Source organism: Gymnoscopelus microlampas, assembly GCF_963454915.1.
Source record: "Gymnoscopelus microlampas genome assembly, chromosome: 13".
Classification (NCBI taxonomy): domain Eukaryota; kingdom Metazoa; phylum Chordata; class Actinopteri; order Myctophiformes; family Myctophidae; genus Gymnoscopelus; species Gymnoscopelus microlampas.
In genome coordinates, this window is record NC_139950.1 from 3,857,802 (window position 1) to 3,879,600 (window position 21,799).

A 21,799-nucleotide genomic window follows, 5' to 3' on the forward strand; every position below is an offset into this window, starting at 1 on the left:
CAATGGTATCGCCGCTGTGTGGAGGAGAAGGTGTTAGGACGTGTGGAGCCCCGAGGGGAGACAGTGGCCAATGACATTGCAGGGAAAAAAAGTACAATATTTGCTTCTGAATAGTATTAGGGCTGCCACGGTCATGACATTCTCCTTGACGATTAACTGTCCCACATTGCAAACATTGCACAGGGCAGATATGACAAATTAAGTTAAATACACAAAGAAAATACGTGGAACTAGCTGATCTGCAAGCTCACAACACGTTGCAGTGTTGTGAGCTTGTATATCTGCTATATCTGCACATTTAAAAAAAAATGTATGAAACTCTGAAACGATTATGACGACTATGCATAATAATTGTGATTATCTCTAATAATTGTGCTTAGGCGATTATGTAATAATTGTGACAGGCCTACGCTGAGATGTAGTGGAGTAAAAAGTACAATATTTACCTCTGAGGCGTAGTGGAGTAGAAGTATAAAGAAATGGAAATCCTGTGTCACTACAGATAATCTGCCAAAGCATGACACAGAATCTGAGATCACTAACCCCCCCTGAAGCAGAGCATTAGATACAGAGTTATGCATCAACATACAAGTTAATACAACATACAATCCACTGAAACAAACATTTAAATATTGAGCCCTTCCAAAGGCATAAGTTAAGATACACACATATAACAATCATACAATCCACAGAATCATACGTTTAACCTAGATGGCAGAGGAGGAGGCTGGGGAGGTGGAGGGAGTTTGATAACAGTCAGCCGCAGGGACAGAGCTGTGACCGATGCTGAACATGAAGAGTGACATGAAGAGTGAACAGTGTTCTGCTTAAAATATCGCCTAAGCAATAGCTATTCCTCTAGGCAGTCATATAAGTCATATAGGCAGCTGTAGTTATAGCAGAGACTGATAGAACAGGCTGAAAAACAAGGCTGAAAAACAAAGCCACGTGACAGCTGTGCAAGTGAACATGCGCTCATCAAGTCACCTTTCGGCCAATGCAGCCCTTACCCTTACCCCGAAATGAGTTTGACACCCCTGGCCTAAATGAACCATAAGATTGAGGGTGTACGTGTTAGCGAATGGGAATGAAGGGAGCCGAGTGAGGTTGAACGTGGAAAGACCATCTGACTTCCGGTCTCCAGAATGGCGGGCGGAAGTATCGCGAGACAAGATTTAAAACGTGATTTCAGTAAAACAGACCTGTAAACAGAAATGGCGGCGCCCATGTAGCAATAGCTTAGCAGTGACATCAGACGGACCACACACTACAGATATATACAAGAAAAAACTATTTTCGAGCGGCGGAAATAAGCGGATTTAGCCAAGATCTAAAGACGTCCGTTCTGAGCTGCGGTTTGGGGGGTCCCCGAAATGGAGAACTTTGCTCGTTATGAACTGGGGGTCCTGAACCACTATCATCATGACTTAACTACCTCAAATCAAGGTAGGAAAACGCTTAGGGCAAAATTCTCCTTTGACGTGTATGTAACGTAGCGAATGAGAATGGGGAGAGACGTGTGAGGCTGAGTGTGTCCACCTCCACCTTCTGCCTTCCGTGCCTATACCTGAACTACCGCTGCGCTCGATTACTCAAGTAAAGTACAGTTACTTGAGTATAAATGTATACTGCACTTACGTTACATTACACCTCTGGATCTGGTCATGTATCCGACCAAACCCCCTAATGGCTGAGAGCATCATTCTAACTGGCCTGTCCCGTGGGGATTGAACTTGTGACTTCGTGGTCACAAGATGCACCCTCTGACCACATCAGACCCCACTGTGTGTGTGTGTGTGTGTGTGTGTGTGTGTGTGTGTGTGTGTGTGTGTGTGTGTGTGTGTGTGTGTGTGTGTGTCTGTCTGTCTGTCTGTCTGTCTGTCCGTCCCTCTCTTAGAAACCTGAGTTCCTTGTAAGATCTGTGTCGTTTCCTCAGCCGACAGCTTGAATGGATGACAGAAGCAATGTAGGCCAAATACACTGTCAGAGAGAGAGAGAGAGAGAGAGAGAGAGAGAGAGAGAGAGAGAGAGAGAAATAGAACTGTTATGACCACAGGCTATACCTGATTCTCTCTCTGGACCTCTTTCTCTCCCTTTCTCTCTCTCTCTTTCTCTCTGTCTCTCATCTATCATATTTTCATCTCTCCATTTTGCTCTTCTGTGTTTCTCTACTTGTGTCTTACACAGAAGGTCCATTTGTACAGTCACTGTAGTGTGAGTTAAAAGTAAGCAGATTATTACTAATCTGGGTATTATCGTACACTAGACCTACTCAGAAGATGCTCAAGTCGGGAAACGGCTCATAATCACAAGCAGTTTTATTTGTCACATCCCAGGTGTACAGGTGTGTAAAGCACCATTTTGTAGTTTTCCGTGAGAAGGAAAGAAAAAGAGAATACCGTTTCAATGGAACAAATATAGATATGTACATATATACTGTGGTAAAGCAGGGGAAGATCAGCCTCAGATGTCAGTCAAGCCCAGGCTGGGCCAGTTAATAGAGGGCGTATTCCTTCCTGTCCAGGTCCTGCAGCCAATAGGTAAGCTGGCTGTGGTCACACCTGCAGCCCATCTGACAATCAGCCAGCTGAGTACTTAAGTCACCAGCTCCCATGCAGTTGGTTAGTCAGTTGGAGCCAGACAGCATGCAGGCAACACACTTTCTATCACGAGTGGAAGGACGTCAGTGCAAGACAGCAGAGCCCCCCATAGGCTAAGAGCCACAGCCCCAAGACAAGAAGTCTCCTACGTTTGAGTTTTGACCCACCACCCCTTTTCCCAGAACCTTTTTGAATAAAGACCATTTAAGTTATACCACATCTGACTCCGTGTTTCCTATTTTATTGTGAATCTTACCTCCACTACCCCTGGGTTGCCACAATACAGATAGGAGTGTTGTGCCCGAGGAGTAGGGCGGAGGCGCCACGTCCTCCCAGTGGGGGCTCCTCACTGGCAGGTGAGTCAGTAGGATACGACAAGTGTGTGGGGAGGAATCAATTGGCATAACGACTAAATTGGGGAGAAAAAGGGGTAAAAAAAAAAAAAAGGCCATCATATCCAAAGCGCTCAAAGTTGCCTTCTGAGGAAACAAACGGTACCTAAATGTGTTCGTCTGTAAAAGAAAGTATTTTTAAAATTTGTATCCTGATTAGGTTTGGGATCCGGAACATAAAGTATAAAGTAGGGTATAATCTAGGAGTGGCGGGATGATTTGATTGACCAGCTACACAACCAATAGCATTCATTCCCTGCCCCCGCTCTTGATTGACAAGCTACCCAACCAATAGCAGTCATACCCCGCCCCCGCTCTTGATTGACAAGCTACCCAACCAATAGCATTAATTTCCGGTGTCATCGGACCAATAGGCGTCTGTAGAAACCAATGGACGTCACTGTGTCCATTCTTTTTACTGCCTATGGTTCCAACAGAGATTTCTAGTCTTCCCTTTCCAGAGCAACATTAGCAACTTCTTCCTGGGGGACCCCGAGGAGTTCCCAGGCCAGTGTGGAGATATAATCCCCCCCATCTGGTCCTCGGTCTGCCACGGGGTCTCTTCCCAGTGGGATCTCTCTAGGGAGACGCTTGGGAGGCATCCGCACAAGATGCCCGAACCACCTAAGCTGGCTCCTTTCCAAGTGAAGGAGCATATTATTACTAATCACAATTATTTGTAAAAAAATGTATCATTCAGTAAAATGTCATGATTGTGACAACTCTACGTAGATTCCCCTCCGTTCCCTTAATGCTGCTCTCTCTCTCTCTCTCTCTCTCTTTACCCATCTCTGTCATTCTCTTCGTCTCTCGCTCTTTCTATAGCTGTTCCACTGTTGGTCACGTTTTTCTTTGGATGGTGGAGCGAGGTTGGAGTTGGAACAAACTCAAGAACCTGTAAGTACCCCGCGTCTGTCTGTCATACTGTGTATGTATACATACATACTGTGTATGTATGTCTGTTTGTCTCAATTTTACAATTAAAATATAATCATTTAGCAGACTCTTTTATCCAGAGTGACTTAGATCGGAGGAAGTATTAAAGGGATATTTCACTCAAACATGTTTGGGGTCATTTTAACTTCTCAGGCTTTTGTGAGCACCCACAACAGTTTTAAAGTTTTTTGATTCAGTATTTAGATACTTGATATTCATTTTATCAGACTCCTATACAAACCAATTGTAACTTCAAACTCCATTTTAACCATGATAGATTTAATAGACAGAAAACCTCCAAATTTAAACTTTTTGTGTTTTTTTCTTAAATGAACGCCCTACTTGATCATATACTACAGCATCACACAAAAGCATCAAAAGTAGCAGATCAACAAGCTCGAAAGGTTGTGGATCTGCTACTTTTGCTACTTTTCAATTTGAATCCTGAAAAGTAACAGTTTTGGACATACTGAGGTTTCCACCCGACAGAGATGAGTATATCGTAGCTCCCTGCTCTTAAATGGTTGTCTTCTAATGTGCTGAGCAGGCAGTAATGTATAGCTGAGACTCGACGCCAGGATCAAATATAATATTCACACTTGTGTTTACGCTTCATAAATAAAATCTATTTGTGAGTGATCTGACTGAAATGGAGTAATAGGCTCTATTTGCAGCAGCCATATTATGAAGACATTCACAGATGTTACCAATGATACTAATGAAGGCTCTGTTCCATTCTGGTCAAACAGAGTCAGGGTGCTGATATTGTGCATGTTGGCTCACTGGAAACACTCTGTTACACCAGTGGGTCTACAGTTGGGGTCCAGGGACCCTCATGGGCTTCCAAATGGCCCCTTACGGGTCCATTTGGTTCCATTTGTACACTCAGAGTTATGGGACTCGTGGAAACCACTGTGCTAGACTAAATGGAACAGACCTTCATTAGTATCATTGGTAACACCTGTGAATGTCTTCATAATATGGCTGCTGTGAATAGAGCCTATTATCACATCAGTGCAACACCAGTAGTATTAGTGGTGGCTGCAGTACTATTGTTGTTAGTGCGTGTAATATGCCATAATGTATGTGTGTGTGTGTGTGTGTGTGTGTGTGTGTGTGTGTGTGTGTGTGTGTGTGTGTGTGTGTGTGTGTGTGTGTGTGTGTGTGTGTGTGCGTGTGTGTGCGTGTGCGTGCGTATGCGTGTGCGTGTGCATGCGTGGGCTTAAGGTATCGATTGGAACAGTTAGACCCTGGGGCCATGTTCTGGAAAGAGCCATAAAAAAAACATGCACGTGCATGCAGTGCCTGGGGCTTTATAAACAGCTGGCCATGTGTACTGTGTCTCTCTCTCTCTCTCTCTCTCTCTCTCTCTCTCTCCATTTGCCTTCATTGTCTCTCATTTGTTGCCTTCTTGTTCTTTTCATCCCTTCTCCGTGTGTGTGTGTGTGTGTGTGTGTGTGTGTGTGTGTGTGTGTGTGTGTGTGTGTGTGTGTGTGTGTGTGTGTGTGTGTGTGTGTGTGTGTGTGTGTGTGTGTGTGTGTGTGTGTGTGTGTGCAGCAGTGCTGTGTGTTCCGGACCACCTGCGGCTGGGGTCCTGTGTGTTGCGATGTACCGGCGGTAGGCTGTGTGGACGTGGCTTCATGCTAATGAAGTTAATCTGCTCAGGTAAGAACTCTTCTCTGATTGGCTCACCGTCTTTCTCTTCTTCACCTTCATTTCCTCAACGTTCTAGATCGTCTATTTTCGGCTGAAGAGGTTTTGGTGTAGAGGGAAAAGAGGAGGGGGCCTTGTGCTGCGTCACCAGCAGCGCGACGAGGCGCTAAGTGACTAGTCCGCACTTGGCTGCGTTGCGTTCGGTTCACGTGTGGCATTTTATTATTTGCTTGCTGAGAACTGAAATATTTTCAACCTTGGGCGTTTTTTAGGTGAGTGCCATGGCGTTTTGAAGCGTTTTTAGGCAAGCGCCATGGTGTTTTGAAGTGTTTTATGGTGTTTTTAAGTGTTTTATGGTGTTTTGAAGTGTTTTTAGAAGAGTGCCATGGTTTCTATAAGTGTTTTTAGGTGAGTGCCATTGCATTTTGAAGGAGTTTTTAGGTGAGTGCCATGGCGTTTTGAAGGAGTTTTTAGGTGAGTGCCATGGCGTTTTGAAGTGTTTTGTGGTGTTTTGAAGTGTTTTTAGAAGAGTGCCATGTTTTTTTTAAGTGTTTTTAGGTGAGTGCCATTGCATTTTGAAGGAGTTTTTAGGTGAGTGCCATGGCGTTTTGAAGGAGTTGTTAGGTGAGTGCCATGGCGTGTTGAAGGAGTTGTTAGGTGAGTGCCATGGCGTTTTCAGCTGGGAAGAAAGGCTTTGGTGGACAGACAACTTAATCCAGACATGATGTGGGTGTTTATGTCTGTACAGCAGTGGTTCTCAAAGTGGGGTCCGGGGACCCCCAGGGGTCCTTGAGGTGTCTCCAGGGGGCCTAATGCATAGTACACTGGGGGTCCTTCAAAATGTTTGAGAATGTGTCCAGCAGAAACAGCATATGTCTTTGGAGATAGGTGGTAATCATTTCATCAATCAAAATACATTAAAAATATGGGGGGTTGTTCCCTTTTCTTCTTTTACAATGTCATAGATTTTTCAGCCTGAAAATCTTGTAACGATGAACAGAGCACTATATGTCACTCTAAGCTTGGCCAACCATATGTATGTTAACTCTTTCACTGCCAGAGTATGTACATTAATAAACTCACCCACTGCGAGCGATTTTCGTGTTTTATAACCTTTTCAAGTGGTCACAGAAAATTTAGATCCGTGATGATTGTCGGATCGTGTGTGTAGACACACACAGTATCCACGGCCGATCACCAGAGAAAGAATGTTTCACCCATGAGGTAACTTTCCTTGTCGCAGCATATTTTGTCAAAAACGCACATCTTTCCCACCTCCCCAACCGGCCACAGAACATTCATATGCATTATGATCGATTGTCAGACGGTTGGTACACAACACAAAGGGGCTCACTGTTCGCTGTGCAGAGAAAAAAATAAATAAACCGGAACTGTCCCTTACTTTGCTAGAGCACGTTGAAACCACTGTGTCTCGCCGAATCCAGGGAAAAACAAATGAACTCAAGATACAAGCGTTACCAAGGAAATTAGAAAACAAGGAAGGGACAGCCTAGGGGGCGGGCCGACGCCATTGCTTGCATAGCAGATGCCATTGATGCTCATGGGAGCCAAAACTGGAACAGGAAGTTTGGTGAAATACTATGAAGTCTATGGCAGCCATCTGGACCAGCTTGTGAACAAACACTATTTCTGAACGATTGTGTCCTTTGTCAGATAATCGGCTCAGGAATATAAAAGAAGACATATCACAGGTTTTTATCCAATCAATTCGGATTTTTTTAGCACACTGTATAATTTTATTGAGGCATCTAAACAGCGGCATGTATCGTCCATAGACTGTACCAGATTGTGTGAGAGAAATAAGCAACCAGGTCTAGGAAAACAAGCCCAAAAGAAGCACCGGGGGCCAGGGGTCTTCAACGTTTTCCCAAACTGATGGGGAGATGGAGCAGGGACCCCCTACCCTACCTCTACCCCATATATTGTATAATTATGTATACAATTGTGTTTCATAAACATACATGTTATTGTGCATCAATACTAAGCTATTAAAAAGAATAGACAGATTAATATATTCGTGCTTTTATGTTAAAGGGACTACACCATGAATTTAAAAAATAATAATATTTAATATCATATTGTTTATGTCCCTCAAACGTTTTTCAAAAGGTTTGAGCCTAAATCAAGCCTCAGATATACTCATTCCAACTAACTTCTCTCTGGCTTATAAAGCACTTTCACCTGCAATACCACATTGTCCTGTTTGGCACGGGGCGCTATGGAGACAGTTTGTATGCATGTTATCTCCTGGTTCTGTGTGGAAAAAGTAAAAAAAAAAATATATATATATATATATATTTTTTTTTTTTTTTTTTTTTTTTTTGGGGTTGGAACTGAAAAACGGGACGTAGGCAGGGGGACCAAATCAGTTTGGCCTGTTTTTAGACCAATTTACAGAAAACCCCAGATTTGCTGTGAAAGCCTGAGTGTTCAAACTGGGGTATTTTTGAGGATAGAAGAGAGGTAGGGGAGACCAAAAACACACAAAAAAGAAGAAAAAGTTAAAATTCATGGTGTAGTCCCTTTAAACAAACATGTACAGGGTACAGTGAGTAGGGTGGCCGCACTGCCATTTATAAACATACCTTATTAACCGAGAACAACAATCTGTCAATTGCACAATAATCATGTATACAAGCTATTCAAAACGGATAGAATAATTTATAGATATCATCATTTATTTAATACATAAATGTGGAAAATGTTTTAAAGAAATATATGAAGACAAATGGATATTTAAAAACATATATATCAAATATTTGTATATATATGTATATATCATTTATTTTTATTTTTATTGTCTAATTAAGCAACAATTTTGCGGACCCCCCCCCCTGCAGTACCTCGTGGACCCCCTTGGCGTTAAGGACCCATGTTGAAGACTTGCACTAGGCCATTATGAGCACTTTAAACCTTTACTGTATACACTGAAAATAGCCGATCTACAAGATCTGCTATTTTTTTTAACAATCTTGTAAGTAAAGTAAAAAGTGAAGTAAAATGTGAAATATTGAGGATTTTTGAAACACTAACAACACAAATCTGGTACTTTCAGATGGGGGTTAGGGACAAATACATATTCATTTGAGGGTCCATGACATAAACATAATTAAGAACCACTGGTTAAAATCATTTTTAAATTGTGAAGCCCAAGTCCAAATAATCAACTACACTTTAGAAAAAAAAACATAAAACCGCAACCCGCAACTACCAATATTTACAAGCAACTTCACAGAAAAATAAGCCCAAAGTCGCTTATAATAAGTGGACATGGCAACACTGGTTTCTGTCTCGGCAGTATCGCCTACTTTGTTCTCTTTAGATAGCTCAATAAACTTATACAGTGGACACATCGAAAAGCAACACAGCAGAAAACAATGTGTGATCAAAATGTTTTCAGACGGGGATAAGCGCACAAATACATATTAATTTGGGGGTCATTGACATGAAAATGTTTGAGAACGACTTGGTTTAAACAGCACTTAAGAAACAAGCCCAAAAAACGCACCCCGCAACTACCAACTGCGTCTTTACAGAAAAACAAGCTCAAAGTTGCTTATAAGCCTAGCGGACATGGCAACACTGATTTTGACTTATGTTGAATTTCTTGCCAACTAGCGGTAAACACAAGGAACATGAATGTAATGGCTTGCATGTGCATGTTGCTTCAATATTGAACCTCAGTAGAAGCCTAACTCTACCTTTTGATTGTCTGTGGAATTGTAATGAAAGTGACAGATTAGCACAGAGTTGCCAACAACTACTAATATTAGAAAAGGGACGATGGTGGGGTCAGGGTTCATCGCCATGTTGGCTTGTGGTGGACATTCTTGTCAAAATAAATGTTTTGATATCAATATACGGCAGTCTATTTTTTGTTGATATTCTTTATAGATAGTCCATTGGTTCCATTTGTACACACTCAGAGTTATATGGGGGTCCTTGAAAATAAAAGGTTTGAGAACCACTGTCCTAGTGGACTCCTAATGTGCCATATAGGCTCTATTCACAGCAGCCATATTATGAAAACATTCACAGGTGTTACCAATGATACTAATGAAGGCTCTGTTCCATTCTGGTCAAACAGAGTCAGGGTGCTGATATTGTGCATGTTGGCTCACTGGAAACACTCTGCTACACCAGTGGGTCTACAGTTGGGGTCCAGGGACCCTCATGGGCTTCCAAATGGCCCCTTACAGGTGTGTAACTCTGAGAGTGTTACGGGTCCATTTGGTTCCATTTGTACACTCTCAGAGTTATGGGGATCGTGGAAACCACTGTGCTACACTAAATGGAACAGAGCCTTCATTAGTATCATTGGTAACACACCTGTGAAGGAAGTGATAATATGGCCAGTGTCATACATATTCTGAAGCAAACCTGGAGGCTGACATTAAGTTATTGGGTCTTACGATCAAAATAAGAACATTATAATGGTGTGTAAAAATAAAAAACAGACAGACACATTTGTCCGAGTACGGAAGTATTGATGACGCCTGAGTGGGATCTATAAGGAGGATCGATAAGGGGATTGAAACTGATAAAAAGGCCATGATCCCCATCCTTTACCAGAAAGGTTCATGAATGCAAACAGGTTGAGAATGAACTACCAATATATATATATATGTTTTGATATTGCGGACTGAGCTTTGAAACAATAGAGACCTTGAGATACATTTATAGCAGCATCCATCTAAATAAATAATGAGGGCGTGTTTAACTCTGAGAACAATGGCTGGATGTATCGTCTTGGATGGATGGATGGATGGATGGATGGATGGAAGTTTTGGTGATGGAAGTGATTGAAAACAAAAAAAAACTTTGTGCTTGATGTTTAACATTATTTAAAATCATTTTACAAGGTGCCATGTCACCCACTTTGAGAAACCCTGGCCTGTTGTAAGATTGGCTATTTTGGGGCGAGCGACACCATAGTACCACAGACTATAGATGAAGTCGCTCTTCCCTCTCTCTCTCTCTCTCTCTCTTTTGATGTCCCCTTTGTTTTTGTCTGCCTGACTCCCCCCCCCTCTCTCTCTCTCTCTCTCTCTCTCTCTCTCTCTCTCTCTCTCTCTCTCTCTCTCTCTCTCTCTCTCTCTGTCTGTCTGTCTGTCTGTCTGTCTGTCTGTCTCTCTCTCTCTGTGTCTCTGTCTGTCTGTCTGTCTGTCTGTCTGTCTCTCTCTTTCTCTGTCTCTCTCCGTGTCTCTGTCTGTCTGTCTGTCTGTCTGTCTGTCTGTCTGTCTGTCTGTCTGTCTGTCTGTCTCTCTCTCTCTCTCTGTCTCTCTCTGTCTCTCTCTTTCTCTCTCTCTCTCTCTGTCTCTCCGGTCCCCGTTCTCTCTTTCTTTCTCATCTATAATTCACGCGTGTTTTTTCTCTCTCTCTCTCCCTCTCTCTTCACACCTGAAATCTTTCGCTCGCCCCGGGGGCTTCCAGACCTCCGCTCACATCCCTCCCTCCCTCCACTGGAAACCAGGGAATAGAGGGAGGAATAAAAGACGAGTAGAGTGACAAACAAAGAGGCCTGGCGTGCTCGCGCACGCGCGCGTGTGTGTGTGTGTGTGTGTGTGTGTGTGTGTGTGTGTGTGTGTGTGTGTGTGTGTGTACGTGTGTGTGTGTGTGTGTGTGTGTGTGTGTGTGTGTGTGTGTGTGTGTGTGTGTGTGTGTGTGTGTGTGTGTGTGTGTGTGTGTGCGCGTGCCTGCGCGTGCGTGTGCGTGCCTGCGTGTGCGTGTGTGTGTGTGGCAGATAATGCAGCTTTCCTGTGGTCAGATTGACAGAGGCTGTCAACCATGAAAGTCTGGAGCTGAAATTATGTGTGTGTGTAGCACTCACACACAGCAAAACTCTAGAGAGATGCCCCCTCAGCCAGCTGGCCATGGAACTCCGGGCACAAACACAAACAGAGCCACGAGATAGAAAACCCATCGGACCAAACAAAATTATAAAACAGCAAAAGGAAAACTACCTGACACATTGGAAAGAAGCAACACAAAAGCAGAGTAAACTAGAATGCTATCTGGCCCTAAACAGAGAATACGCAGTGGCAGAATACCTGAGCACCGTGACCGACCCAAAACAAAGAAAAATCTTAACTAGATACAGACTCAGTGAGCACAGTCTTGCGATCGAGAAAGGTCGTCACAGGCAGACCTGTATCCCGAGAGAAGACAGACTATGCACCCACTGCACACAAAAGGAAGTGGAAACCGAGCTACACTTCCTAACCGTCTGTCCATTGTACCAAGACATCAGAGACACATACTTCCCACAGATTACAACCACACACAGAGATTTTGAAAACATGACCAACGACAAAAAACTCCCATATCTGCTGGGCGAAGTACAACAATGTGCAAACACAGCAGCAAGATTCGTGAGTTGTTGTGATAGGAGAAGGATATCGAACGGAACACAACCACCCTAAAGACTAATCATTGTGTATATTCCTGCACTATACCTGCACCCAGTGATCTTGGTACATAGAAATTGATCTATTGAAGATTCTGACTTTCAAATGTACATTTTTTGTTTTGATTGTATTGCTGTATTGTTGTATTGTGCTTTTTGCTTTGGCAATGTAAACGTATGTTTTCTCATGCCAATAAAGCCTTTTGAATTGAAATTGAATTGAATTGTGTGTGTGTGTGTGTGTGTGTGTGTGTGTGTGTGTGTGTGTGTGTGTGTGTGTGTGTGTGTGTGTGTGTGTGTGTGTGTGTGTGTGTGTGTGTGTGTGTGTGTGTGTGTGTCTCATCATCACTGCATGTCAAGGTTCACACTGGGCGCTAAACCATATTTAGACGCAGAGATGTACCGCTTAAACCCTGTTACACTTTGTTGTGTGTCAAGTCACAAGAAATAGCAAATGTACAGTATAAGCTCACAACGTTTCACGTTGCGATCTGCCGTGAGGACGTGCAGAGAATGTTACATTTGGCTAGTCTATGCACAGCAGCCATTTTGTAAAGAAATTGGGCCTTTTCCTTTCTTCCTTCACAGGTGTTACCAATGATACTAATGAAGGCTCTGTTCCATTCTGGTCAAACAGAGTCAGGGTGCTGATATTGTGCATGTTGGCTCACTGGAAACACTCTGCTACACCAGTGGGTCTCAAAGTGTGGTCCAGGGACCCTCATGGTTCCTTGAGGGGGTTCCAAATGGCCCCTTACGGGCGTGTAAGAGTTATGGGGGTCCTTGAAATTAAAAAGTTTGAGAACCACTGTGCCACACTGACAGAGCCTTCATTAGTATCATTGGTAATACCTGTGAAGGAAGTAAGGAAGAGGCCCAATTTCTTGCCACTATGGCTGTTGTGCATAGAGCCTGTTGTTTTGACATTTATAGACATTTTTAAGTCCCAGAAAAACTGCTCTCAGCAGGAAATTGACACGATTCAAGCACAGCAATTGGTTGATTGGTTCAAATGGTGCAGGCTAGGGGTGTGCCGATATATCGTCCCGCGACATATCGCGATACGTTTTCGTGACGATATGTATCGTTTTTTTTTACAATAATAATAATCAGGCATGCAAACAGCCCCGAGGTGAAAAGGGTGACAACATGTTGGGTTTTTTTCGGGTCAGGTGTCACACTATTGCCCTGTTTGGATTCAAAACGGCAATTGTAGCTGAAAAGCTACAAGTTTGCATGTCTGAATAATGCAAAAACAGAATTATTTGTTTGCATTTGCTTTTTATATCCCCCATATATTTTCATAATAAAAAAGTGCGTATCGTATCGAAATCGTATCGAAGTTGTGAGCCCAATATCGTATCGTATCGTTTCGTGAAATTAGTGTATCGGCACACCCCTAGTGCAGGCGTCTATAAACGATGCATGCGAGTGCTCTGGACCAGTGGTTCTCCAAGTGGGGTCCAGAGAGACCCCCGGGGGTCCTTGGAGGGGTTCCGAAAGGGTCCCAAGAAAAATGTGTTTCCTTTGCTATTTAAAAATAGACGATAAACAAGCTGCGCAGCGTGCTAGTACATCTGCTATTTTTGAACGTTGTTTGAAAAATCTTGAAAGTGTTTTAAATAATTCTGAATTTTTAACAGAAATCTTCTCTTCCGATTTTCAGATGGTGTGTGTGTGTGTGTGTGTGTGTGTGTGTGTGTGTGTGTTTGTGTGTGTGTGCGTGTGCGTGTGCGTGTGCGTGCGTGTGTGTGCGTGCGTGCGTGCGTGTGTGTGTGTGTGTGAGGTTAGAAATGGAATATCTTCTGTTCTGTTTCGCTTGGCTGCCTGCATCATCGTCATTGCTGGAAGGAATACTCACATGTTTTACTCAAGTAAAAGTACCAATACCACAAGATAGAAATACTCTGTTACAAGTAAAAGTCCTCTATTCACCATTTTACCTGAGTAAAAGTACAAAAGCATTGGCAAATATTTGATTTGATGCTTTTCATGGTTTCCTCTGCTGTCGGTGTGTGAATGTGTAATGCACAGTGGTTCTCAAAAATAATCATATTTGAACTGCGGACCCCCCACCCTGATAAGCACATGAAATTGTAGGAGTTGAGGCATTACATTTAGTTTGACTTGGTTCCGCAGATAAATATTGTGAAAATAGCCTCACAACGCCTCGCTTTGTGAGGCGTTGTGAGCTTGTAGATCAGCTATTTTCTCAGTTTAGAGGTATTCAAAATGTCTTAAAAGTCCTTAAGTGTGCCTTTAGAAACGTGCAGATACCTTGTATACACTTGGTGTGTTTACTGTTGAGTGAGAAAACAACGTTGCACATTAAGCTAATGATCTGGGGACCCCCTTAAAATCATGGGTTGGGTGTAGTAGGGCGGAATTTTGCCGTTTTCAATACACGATAGTGCACTTGGTGATACAAGCGCGAAATTTGGCACAGATGTCCTTCATATGACCCTAATTGATAATCAACCTCTGGCCACGCAAAAATCCTAAGATTTCAAGGTGGCCACCACCAGTTTTCAAAATGGCTGCAACTGGGCCAATATTTTGGACTATATCACTTTGCTGGGGCTGTAAATCTTTGTTTTCCCCTTATTTTAATATAGGAGAATATGTTCTGAAGGTATTTCTACCAAGTAAGATAAAAAAAATAATATTAGGTTCCAATATGGCGGCATATTTTCCAATATGGCTGCCGATAAATTGCATAAATGTAGATTCACATGAGCTTGTAGCACATGTATTTGTATTAATTACCATACACAGAATCAATTTATAGCACATTTTAAAGTGATTTGGTAGCTTTTTAATGACCTAGGGCAACAGACTTTTCAATATGTTCACCAATAAATACAAAAACGTAGATATATATAGGGATATTTTCTCAAACAGGTGCTGACCTTTTTCTCTTTCCGTGGAAGGACAAAACTGTATGGCATCTGCTGAACGCATGAAAGAAGCAAAGACCTGATGACTTTGATCCAATAGCTGATGCATTTTCATGAAGAGGGATCCATCTGAGGTCCTTCGACAGCTTTTTCAAGCCAAGTCTTTGTGTCTGGGTAGCTCAGTCGGTAGAGCTTTCACCTTCGGATCACATGGTCATAGGTTCGATCAGGATCAGTGTATGAGTAGGTACGGTGAGTGTGGCGCTCCACCTCAGCAATACCAGGGGGTCTATAAGACCCCTGCGTTCTCAGCTGATACTGACAATAAGTCTCAGACATACTTAATATGAACAAGTGCAACTGCTATGACAACAACGTCAGTATCTGAGCTGCGAATCATGATGTGTCAGATGCTATCCTCTGCAGCTCTGCCTCAGATACTGACATTGTTGATGTAACAGTTTCACTTGTTCAAAGACTTGGCTTGAATTAGCTGTGGATTGCCTTTGGAAGGAGGGAAGGATCTCAGATGCAGGAAATTGCATCAGCTATTGAATCAAAGTCATCAGGTCTTTGCTTCTTTCATGCATTCAGGTGATGCCACACAGTTTCGTCCTTCCATGGAAAGGGAAAAAGGTCAGCATGGCAAACAACTTCTCCAAATTAGGTTCAACACCTGTTGCAATAAATGATAAACATATGCAAGTCATTGAGGAGTTCATAGTACTCATGTACGATAGAACTTCATAGAAGTAGTTCCTACAAGGAAGTGAATGCAAGTGAAGTGCATTCCAAGCAGGACATATATGGGGCCAGTCACTCTTGTCTTGTGCAGTCCTGTTTGCCAAATTATGCCAGAAGCTGACACGATGTGGATGTAAAATAGCATGTTCTGGACACTGCAAATGCTTTAAGTTTGGACTTATCTGCACGGGTGCATTTCTCCTTTCCGACATGTCGCCTTTCCGACGTTGACGAACCCTATACCTAACCCTAACCCTAACCCTAACCGCACGCGGAAGCCACTGGTCGGAGTGGTGATATGTCGGAATGGAGAGTGAACACCTATCTGCACACCCCTCTGTGGTTGCAGTTCCTAGTACATTGGCCTGTCACTTGCCCAGCAACCATTGTAAATGAAAATGTGTTTATAATGACTTGATAACAAAACAAAAAGTAAGCACTAAGCTTTACCAAGCTAATAATTCACTTTCAAATGTTCCATAAATGGATTCTGTGTATGGTAATTAATACAAATACATGTACTACAAGCTCATGTGGATAAACCATAAGCAGATGCACATTTCTGCAATTTATCGGCAGCCATATTGGAATACATGCCGCCATATTGGAACCTAATGTTATTTTTGATCTTACTTGGTAGGAATACCTCCAGAACGTATTCTCTTATATTAAAATAAGCCCCAGCAAAGCGATATAGTCCAACACATTGGCCCAGTTGCAGCCATTTTGAAAACTGGTGGTGGCCATCTTGAAATTTTAGGAATTCCGCGTGGCCAGAGGTTGATTATCAATTAGGGTCATATGAAGGACATTTGTGCCAAATTTCACGCTTGTATCACCAAGTGCACTATGGTATCAAAATTCCGCCCTACTATGTCCCAACCCACATATTGAGAACTAATGCACATTGTATAGAGCTGTGGATAAAAGATAAAAGCTTACAATATTTGCCTCTGAGATGTAGTGGAGTAAAAGACAATGGTAAATACTCCAGTAAAGTAAAAGTACCTCAAAATTATACTTAAGTATTTGTACTTGAGTAAATGTACTTACGTTACATTACTCCACTGATCATCATCATCTTCATCCAGCAATCTATCATGGTCGTCGCCCCCCCCCCCCCCCCCCTCCCGTCTCGCCTTACTTCCCGCCGTCAGCGCATCAATCATGACGTTCCCGTGGCGATGGAAATGAGGAGAAAAAAAAAAAGAAACATAATTTGCGTTCAAACGGCATTTTACCCTCTATCTATCTGTCCCATAATATCAACACTGTCACGTGGAAACCTTGTATGTCCAAGACATGTTATTACTTTTACAGGAAAAGAAGCCGTGTTCCAATAGGCTTTATTCACAGCAGCCATATTGTGAAGAAATTCACAGGTGTTACCAATGATACTAATGAAGGCTCTGTTCCATTCTGGTCAAACAGAGTCAGGGTGCTGATATTGTGCATGTTGGCCCACTGGAAACACTCTGTTACACCAGTGGGTCTACAGTTGGGGTCCAGGGACCCTCATGGGCTTCCAAATGGCCCCTTACAGGTGTGTAACTCTGAGAGTGTACAAATGGAACCAAATGGACCCGTAAGGGTCCATTTGGTTCCATTTGTACACTCTCAGAGTTATGGGGGTCGTGGAAACCACTGTGCTACACTAAATGGAACAGAGCCTTCATTAGTATCATCGGTAACACCTGTGAAGGAAGTGATAATATGGCTGCTGTGAATAGAGCCTATCGTTCCAATGCAGTTATGATTTAGTCACAAGGCCTCTTGGAATACACGTGCTACCTAAAACCAACTGAATACTTCCTAAGCTTAATATGAGCATCAAAACAATATTTTTAATATGTTTTTATTTGCACATGCATACATTTCCATTGGGCTGGACCACACACATGGACAAATGACATCATCGACTTGCGACAGGCGTTGTTTCCTTGAGGAAAAGATGAACTATTTCTAAAATAAATCAAATATTAAAGGTAGGGTAAGTGATTTACTTTGGTTAAAATAAGTGTTAAATAGGGGCACGGTGGCGCAGTCGGTAGCGCTGTCGCCTCTCAGCTAGAAGGTCCTGGGTTTGATTCCCACCGGGGACGCTGTGGGCGCTGGGGGCGTGTCTTCTCCTCCGCGTCATCAGCGCCCATACCCAGGGTGGGGTTGGCGAAAGGGCCTATTCTGTGTGGAGTTTGCATGTTCTCCCCGTGTCTCCTAGGGTAGTTAATACCCTCACAAAAACATGTAGTAATCCTGGTCGCTATACTGCCTCCCCCATGACAGCCGGGGCGCCTGATGGAGGGGAAGGGAACTGGTTGGAATAACGTGTTCCTTCCACGCGCTACGTCCAACCAGGGAAACTCCCCCCTGTCAGGTGACAAGAAGGTCAGTTGGCTCTCATGCACTGAAGGAAGCATGAGCTCGGCCCTGGCCTCCCTGGCTGTGGGGGACTGGTGTAGGGCTGGTGTAGCGCCCAGGATCACTTAGGAAATTGGCACCGGGTGAAAAAAATGGGTTACAAAAATCGCGGGATAAAAATTATAGCAAAAAAAAAAAAAAAGGCTTAAATAGCTCTTATGATAGCACTCATTGCTATAGTGTTTGTTCAGTAGCAGTGTTAAATAGCTGTATATTCTGATAGTACTGCTATAGAGTGTTTGTTCAGTAAAAGGAGTCTCCCATGTCTCTCCAGCTCTTTATTAAACAGAACATGCATTTTCAGTGCTCTCTCCTGATTGGCTTAGATGTTGTCACCTACCTGAAAATGTACTATGTTCTGTTTACTAAAGAGACCCCTGTGACCGAACAAACACTCTGTAGCAATGATTACTATCAGAATATAGTACTTTAACCTTTTAACAAAGCAAAAGAAAATACCCCAAAATATCACTTACCCTACCTTTATGGTGTTTTTAATTTTTAATTTTAGTTACAGTATAGAGGTCAAATATAATGTACTAAGGCATATAAGGCTTATTAGCCAGGGATCCTTTTAGTTCAATATTTATAAAAGCCACAAACACACGCACACGCACGCACACACACACACACACACACACACACACACACACACACACACACACACACACACACACACACACACACACACACACACACACACACACACACACACACACACACACACACACACACACAGTGGTGGAAAGTAACTAAGTACATTTACTTATATGATTAGTAAATGTATAAATTATGATTTAATGAAACATACTTTAACCACTTTAAACCTATTTTATACATAGCCTATTTGAAAATAGCAGATCTACAAGCTCACAGCTTGTAGATCAGCTATTTTCAAATATTTAGTATTACTTTTGATACTTTAAGTACATTTTGATGCCAATACTTTTGTACTTTTACTCTACTTTTACTTGTAACAGAGTATTTTTATATTGCAGTATTGGTACTTTTACTTAAGTAAAGAATTTGAACTTTTTCCACCACTGTGCACACACACACACACACACACACACACACACACACACACACACACACACACACACACTTAACCTCTTGCATGTTTTCTTTTAATAAATAGCAAGAATAGCCGATGCACAGGCTCAGCGGCGTGGTGTGAGCTTGTAGATCGGCTATTTTTGCCTTGTTTGCGTGACATTCGATTAAGACCTGAGGCCGATTCAAAAAATGTCTTCTGAATCAGTTTTCTGAAAAACGTATGTTGCTATATCAAGTGGTGATCCATTTTGAACTTGTGAAATGGGACATTATGCACAATGAGTACTTTGACTTTTGTACTGCAAGTATATTTTGATACCAACACTTTTGTACTTTTACTCAAGTAAATTTAGAATTCCGGACTTTCGTTTGTAACGGAGTATTTCTACATTGCAGTATTGATACTTTTACTTAAGTAAGAAATGTGGTTAAGCCACTGGTTTAACCACTGGTTAAGCCCGACAGCGACGATATTCTGTCTGTCTGTCCGTCCGTCCGTCCTTGCTCTCCTCCGGGCGCACTGTGAGGCTATTTATTTCAATCTAAATGAAACAGAAATACATTTAAATGGATATGAGGGCGTATGGATTTAAATGTTTTATTCTATTTTGTTTAGAATCTATTTAAATGGATATGAGGCAGATTTCACGGCCCGGCGGGTCAGAAAATATCAGCGCCGTTCCAGCTCACCAGACCCCCCCCCATCAAACCCCCATATAGACAATTAATAGAAACCGCAGGTGGTCAGCTGTGTGTGTGTGTGTGTGTGTGTGTGTGTGTGTGTGTGTGTGTGTGTGTGTGTGTGTGTGTGTGTGTGTGTGTGTGTGTGTCAGGATGGGTATGAGTACTAGAGCGCTACACATACTCCTTTTTTATCGTAAAAAAACATACAAAACATGATTTCGTCATATGTCTAAAACTGTTACTTTTCAGGATTCAAATAGAAAAATAGCTAAAATAGCAGATCTACAAGCTCAAAGCGTGGACCAATTATATGAAGTTCAGTGGTGGGAAAAAAGTAAAAGTCTTAATACTGCAATATGGAAATACTCTGTTACAAGTAAAATTCCGGAATTCAACATTTAATTGAGTAAAAGTACAAGAGTATTGGTATCGAAATTGACTTAAAGTACCAAAGGTAGAAAGTACTCATTACGCAGAATGTCTCATTTTCAAATGTATAAAAATCTTTTGAAAATAGCAGATCTTAGATTAGTGCAGTACTTAAGTAAATGTACTTGAAGTGTTTTAAGTAAAACATCACACTATACTTTCTTCCACCATTGGTGGGGTCTCTATAGGTTTGCTCTTGCTGCACACAGTGAGAAAATATGTAAATATATGTATGATTTGAATTCATATTTAATGAACGGATGATAAATATTCAAAGGCAGCCAGCCTGAAAATCCATCCTGCCAGACCTCTGTTGTTGCACTGGGGTCATTGCACACACGCCGCGTAAATCACACTGGGATTGGTCGATAAAAACTACAGATCAAGCTGGGATTGGTCCACGAGTACAATAGATGCAGCTGTGATTGGTCAATAAGCGTCGCAAATCCAACTGTGATTGGATAGTGGATATTTTAAATCTAGCTGTGATCGGTCAATCAGCGCGCCGGAAGATTGAACCTTTGGCCACTTCTTTCTGTCTCGCACGCACGCACGTACGCACGCACGCACACATACACACTATACATACACATACATTTCCAAGGAGACCATCTGTTGAAATCTGGGAAATAAGCTGTGATTACTCAGTTACTAGAGAGGTCGAGTGTGTGTGTGCGTGTGCGTGTGCATGTGCGTGCGTGCGTGCGTGTGTGTGTGTGAGAGAGAGTGAGAAATAAGTCATTTCCTGCTGTCTTCTCACCTCTTAACAAGTTGTAACACAACAGACACTCTCCAATCATTCTCTCTCTCTCTCTCTCTCTCTCTCTCTCTCTCTCTCTCTTATCCGTGCTATTCTCTCCATTCCGTTGTCTCTCTCTCCCCTGTAGTTTGGCTCTATCTTGCTTTCCATGTGCCTGCCATGATGAAGGGATGAGAGAATGAATGGATGGATGAAGGGGAAGAAAGAACCCCCACAATGATTTGTACTTGGCTGCAGACCCCCATCTGAAAATGTTTTGTGACAGGCACACCCAGAAGAGAAGATCTGTGGTAAAATTTAAAAAAAAGAAAGAAAATGATTCAACATTTTTCAACACTTTCAAAATTTTTTCAAAAATGTTCCACTGTTCTAAACCAGTGGTTCTCAAACTTTTTCATCTGAAGGACCCCGAAAATGATATGTATTTGGCCGCGGACCCCCATCTTAAAATAATATTTTCCAGGGACCCCCAGAAGAAGATTTGAGTTACAAATGTTATCGCTATTATATGCTATTTTTGAATAGCCAAAGTATAAAAGGTTAAAGTGGTTGAAATTATTACTATATTAACACATTTTGCTGGGGACCCCCTGGAACCCCCCCAAGGACCCCTGGGGGTCCCCGGGGCCTCCCACTTTGAGAACCAATGTTCTAAACCACTGTTCTAAATCATGAGAGTGTTTTGAAAAACGTATGTTGCTATATATATAGCTAAAATCTAAAATGACAAAGATGATTTCCCGGTTTTAATGGGTTAAAACAACTTCACTGCAACCTGTGTGTGACCATGCGTGCTTCACCTA

The 21,799-nt window shown here is 42.3% G+C and overlaps 1 protein-coding gene across 1 annotated transcript in view; it reads left to right on the forward strand.

Moving 5' to 3' along the window:
* Positions 1-711: 711 nt before the first annotated feature.
* The window catches only part of bean1 (brain expressed, associated with NEDD4, 1), a gene marked incomplete at both ends in the record, with an annotated part of 68,191 nt that continues 47,103 nt past the window's right edge, over positions 712-21,799 (forward strand). The window contains 4 exons of the mRNA XM_084075498.1: positions 712-744; positions 2,188-2,190; positions 3,430-3,560; positions 5,550-5,593. Coding sequence (XP_083931624.1) covers positions 712-744; positions 2,188-2,190; positions 3,430-3,560; positions 5,550-5,593 — 211 coding nt within the window. The remainder of the gene's footprint in view (positions 745-2,187; positions 2,191-3,429; positions 3,561-5,549; positions 5,594-21,799) is intronic.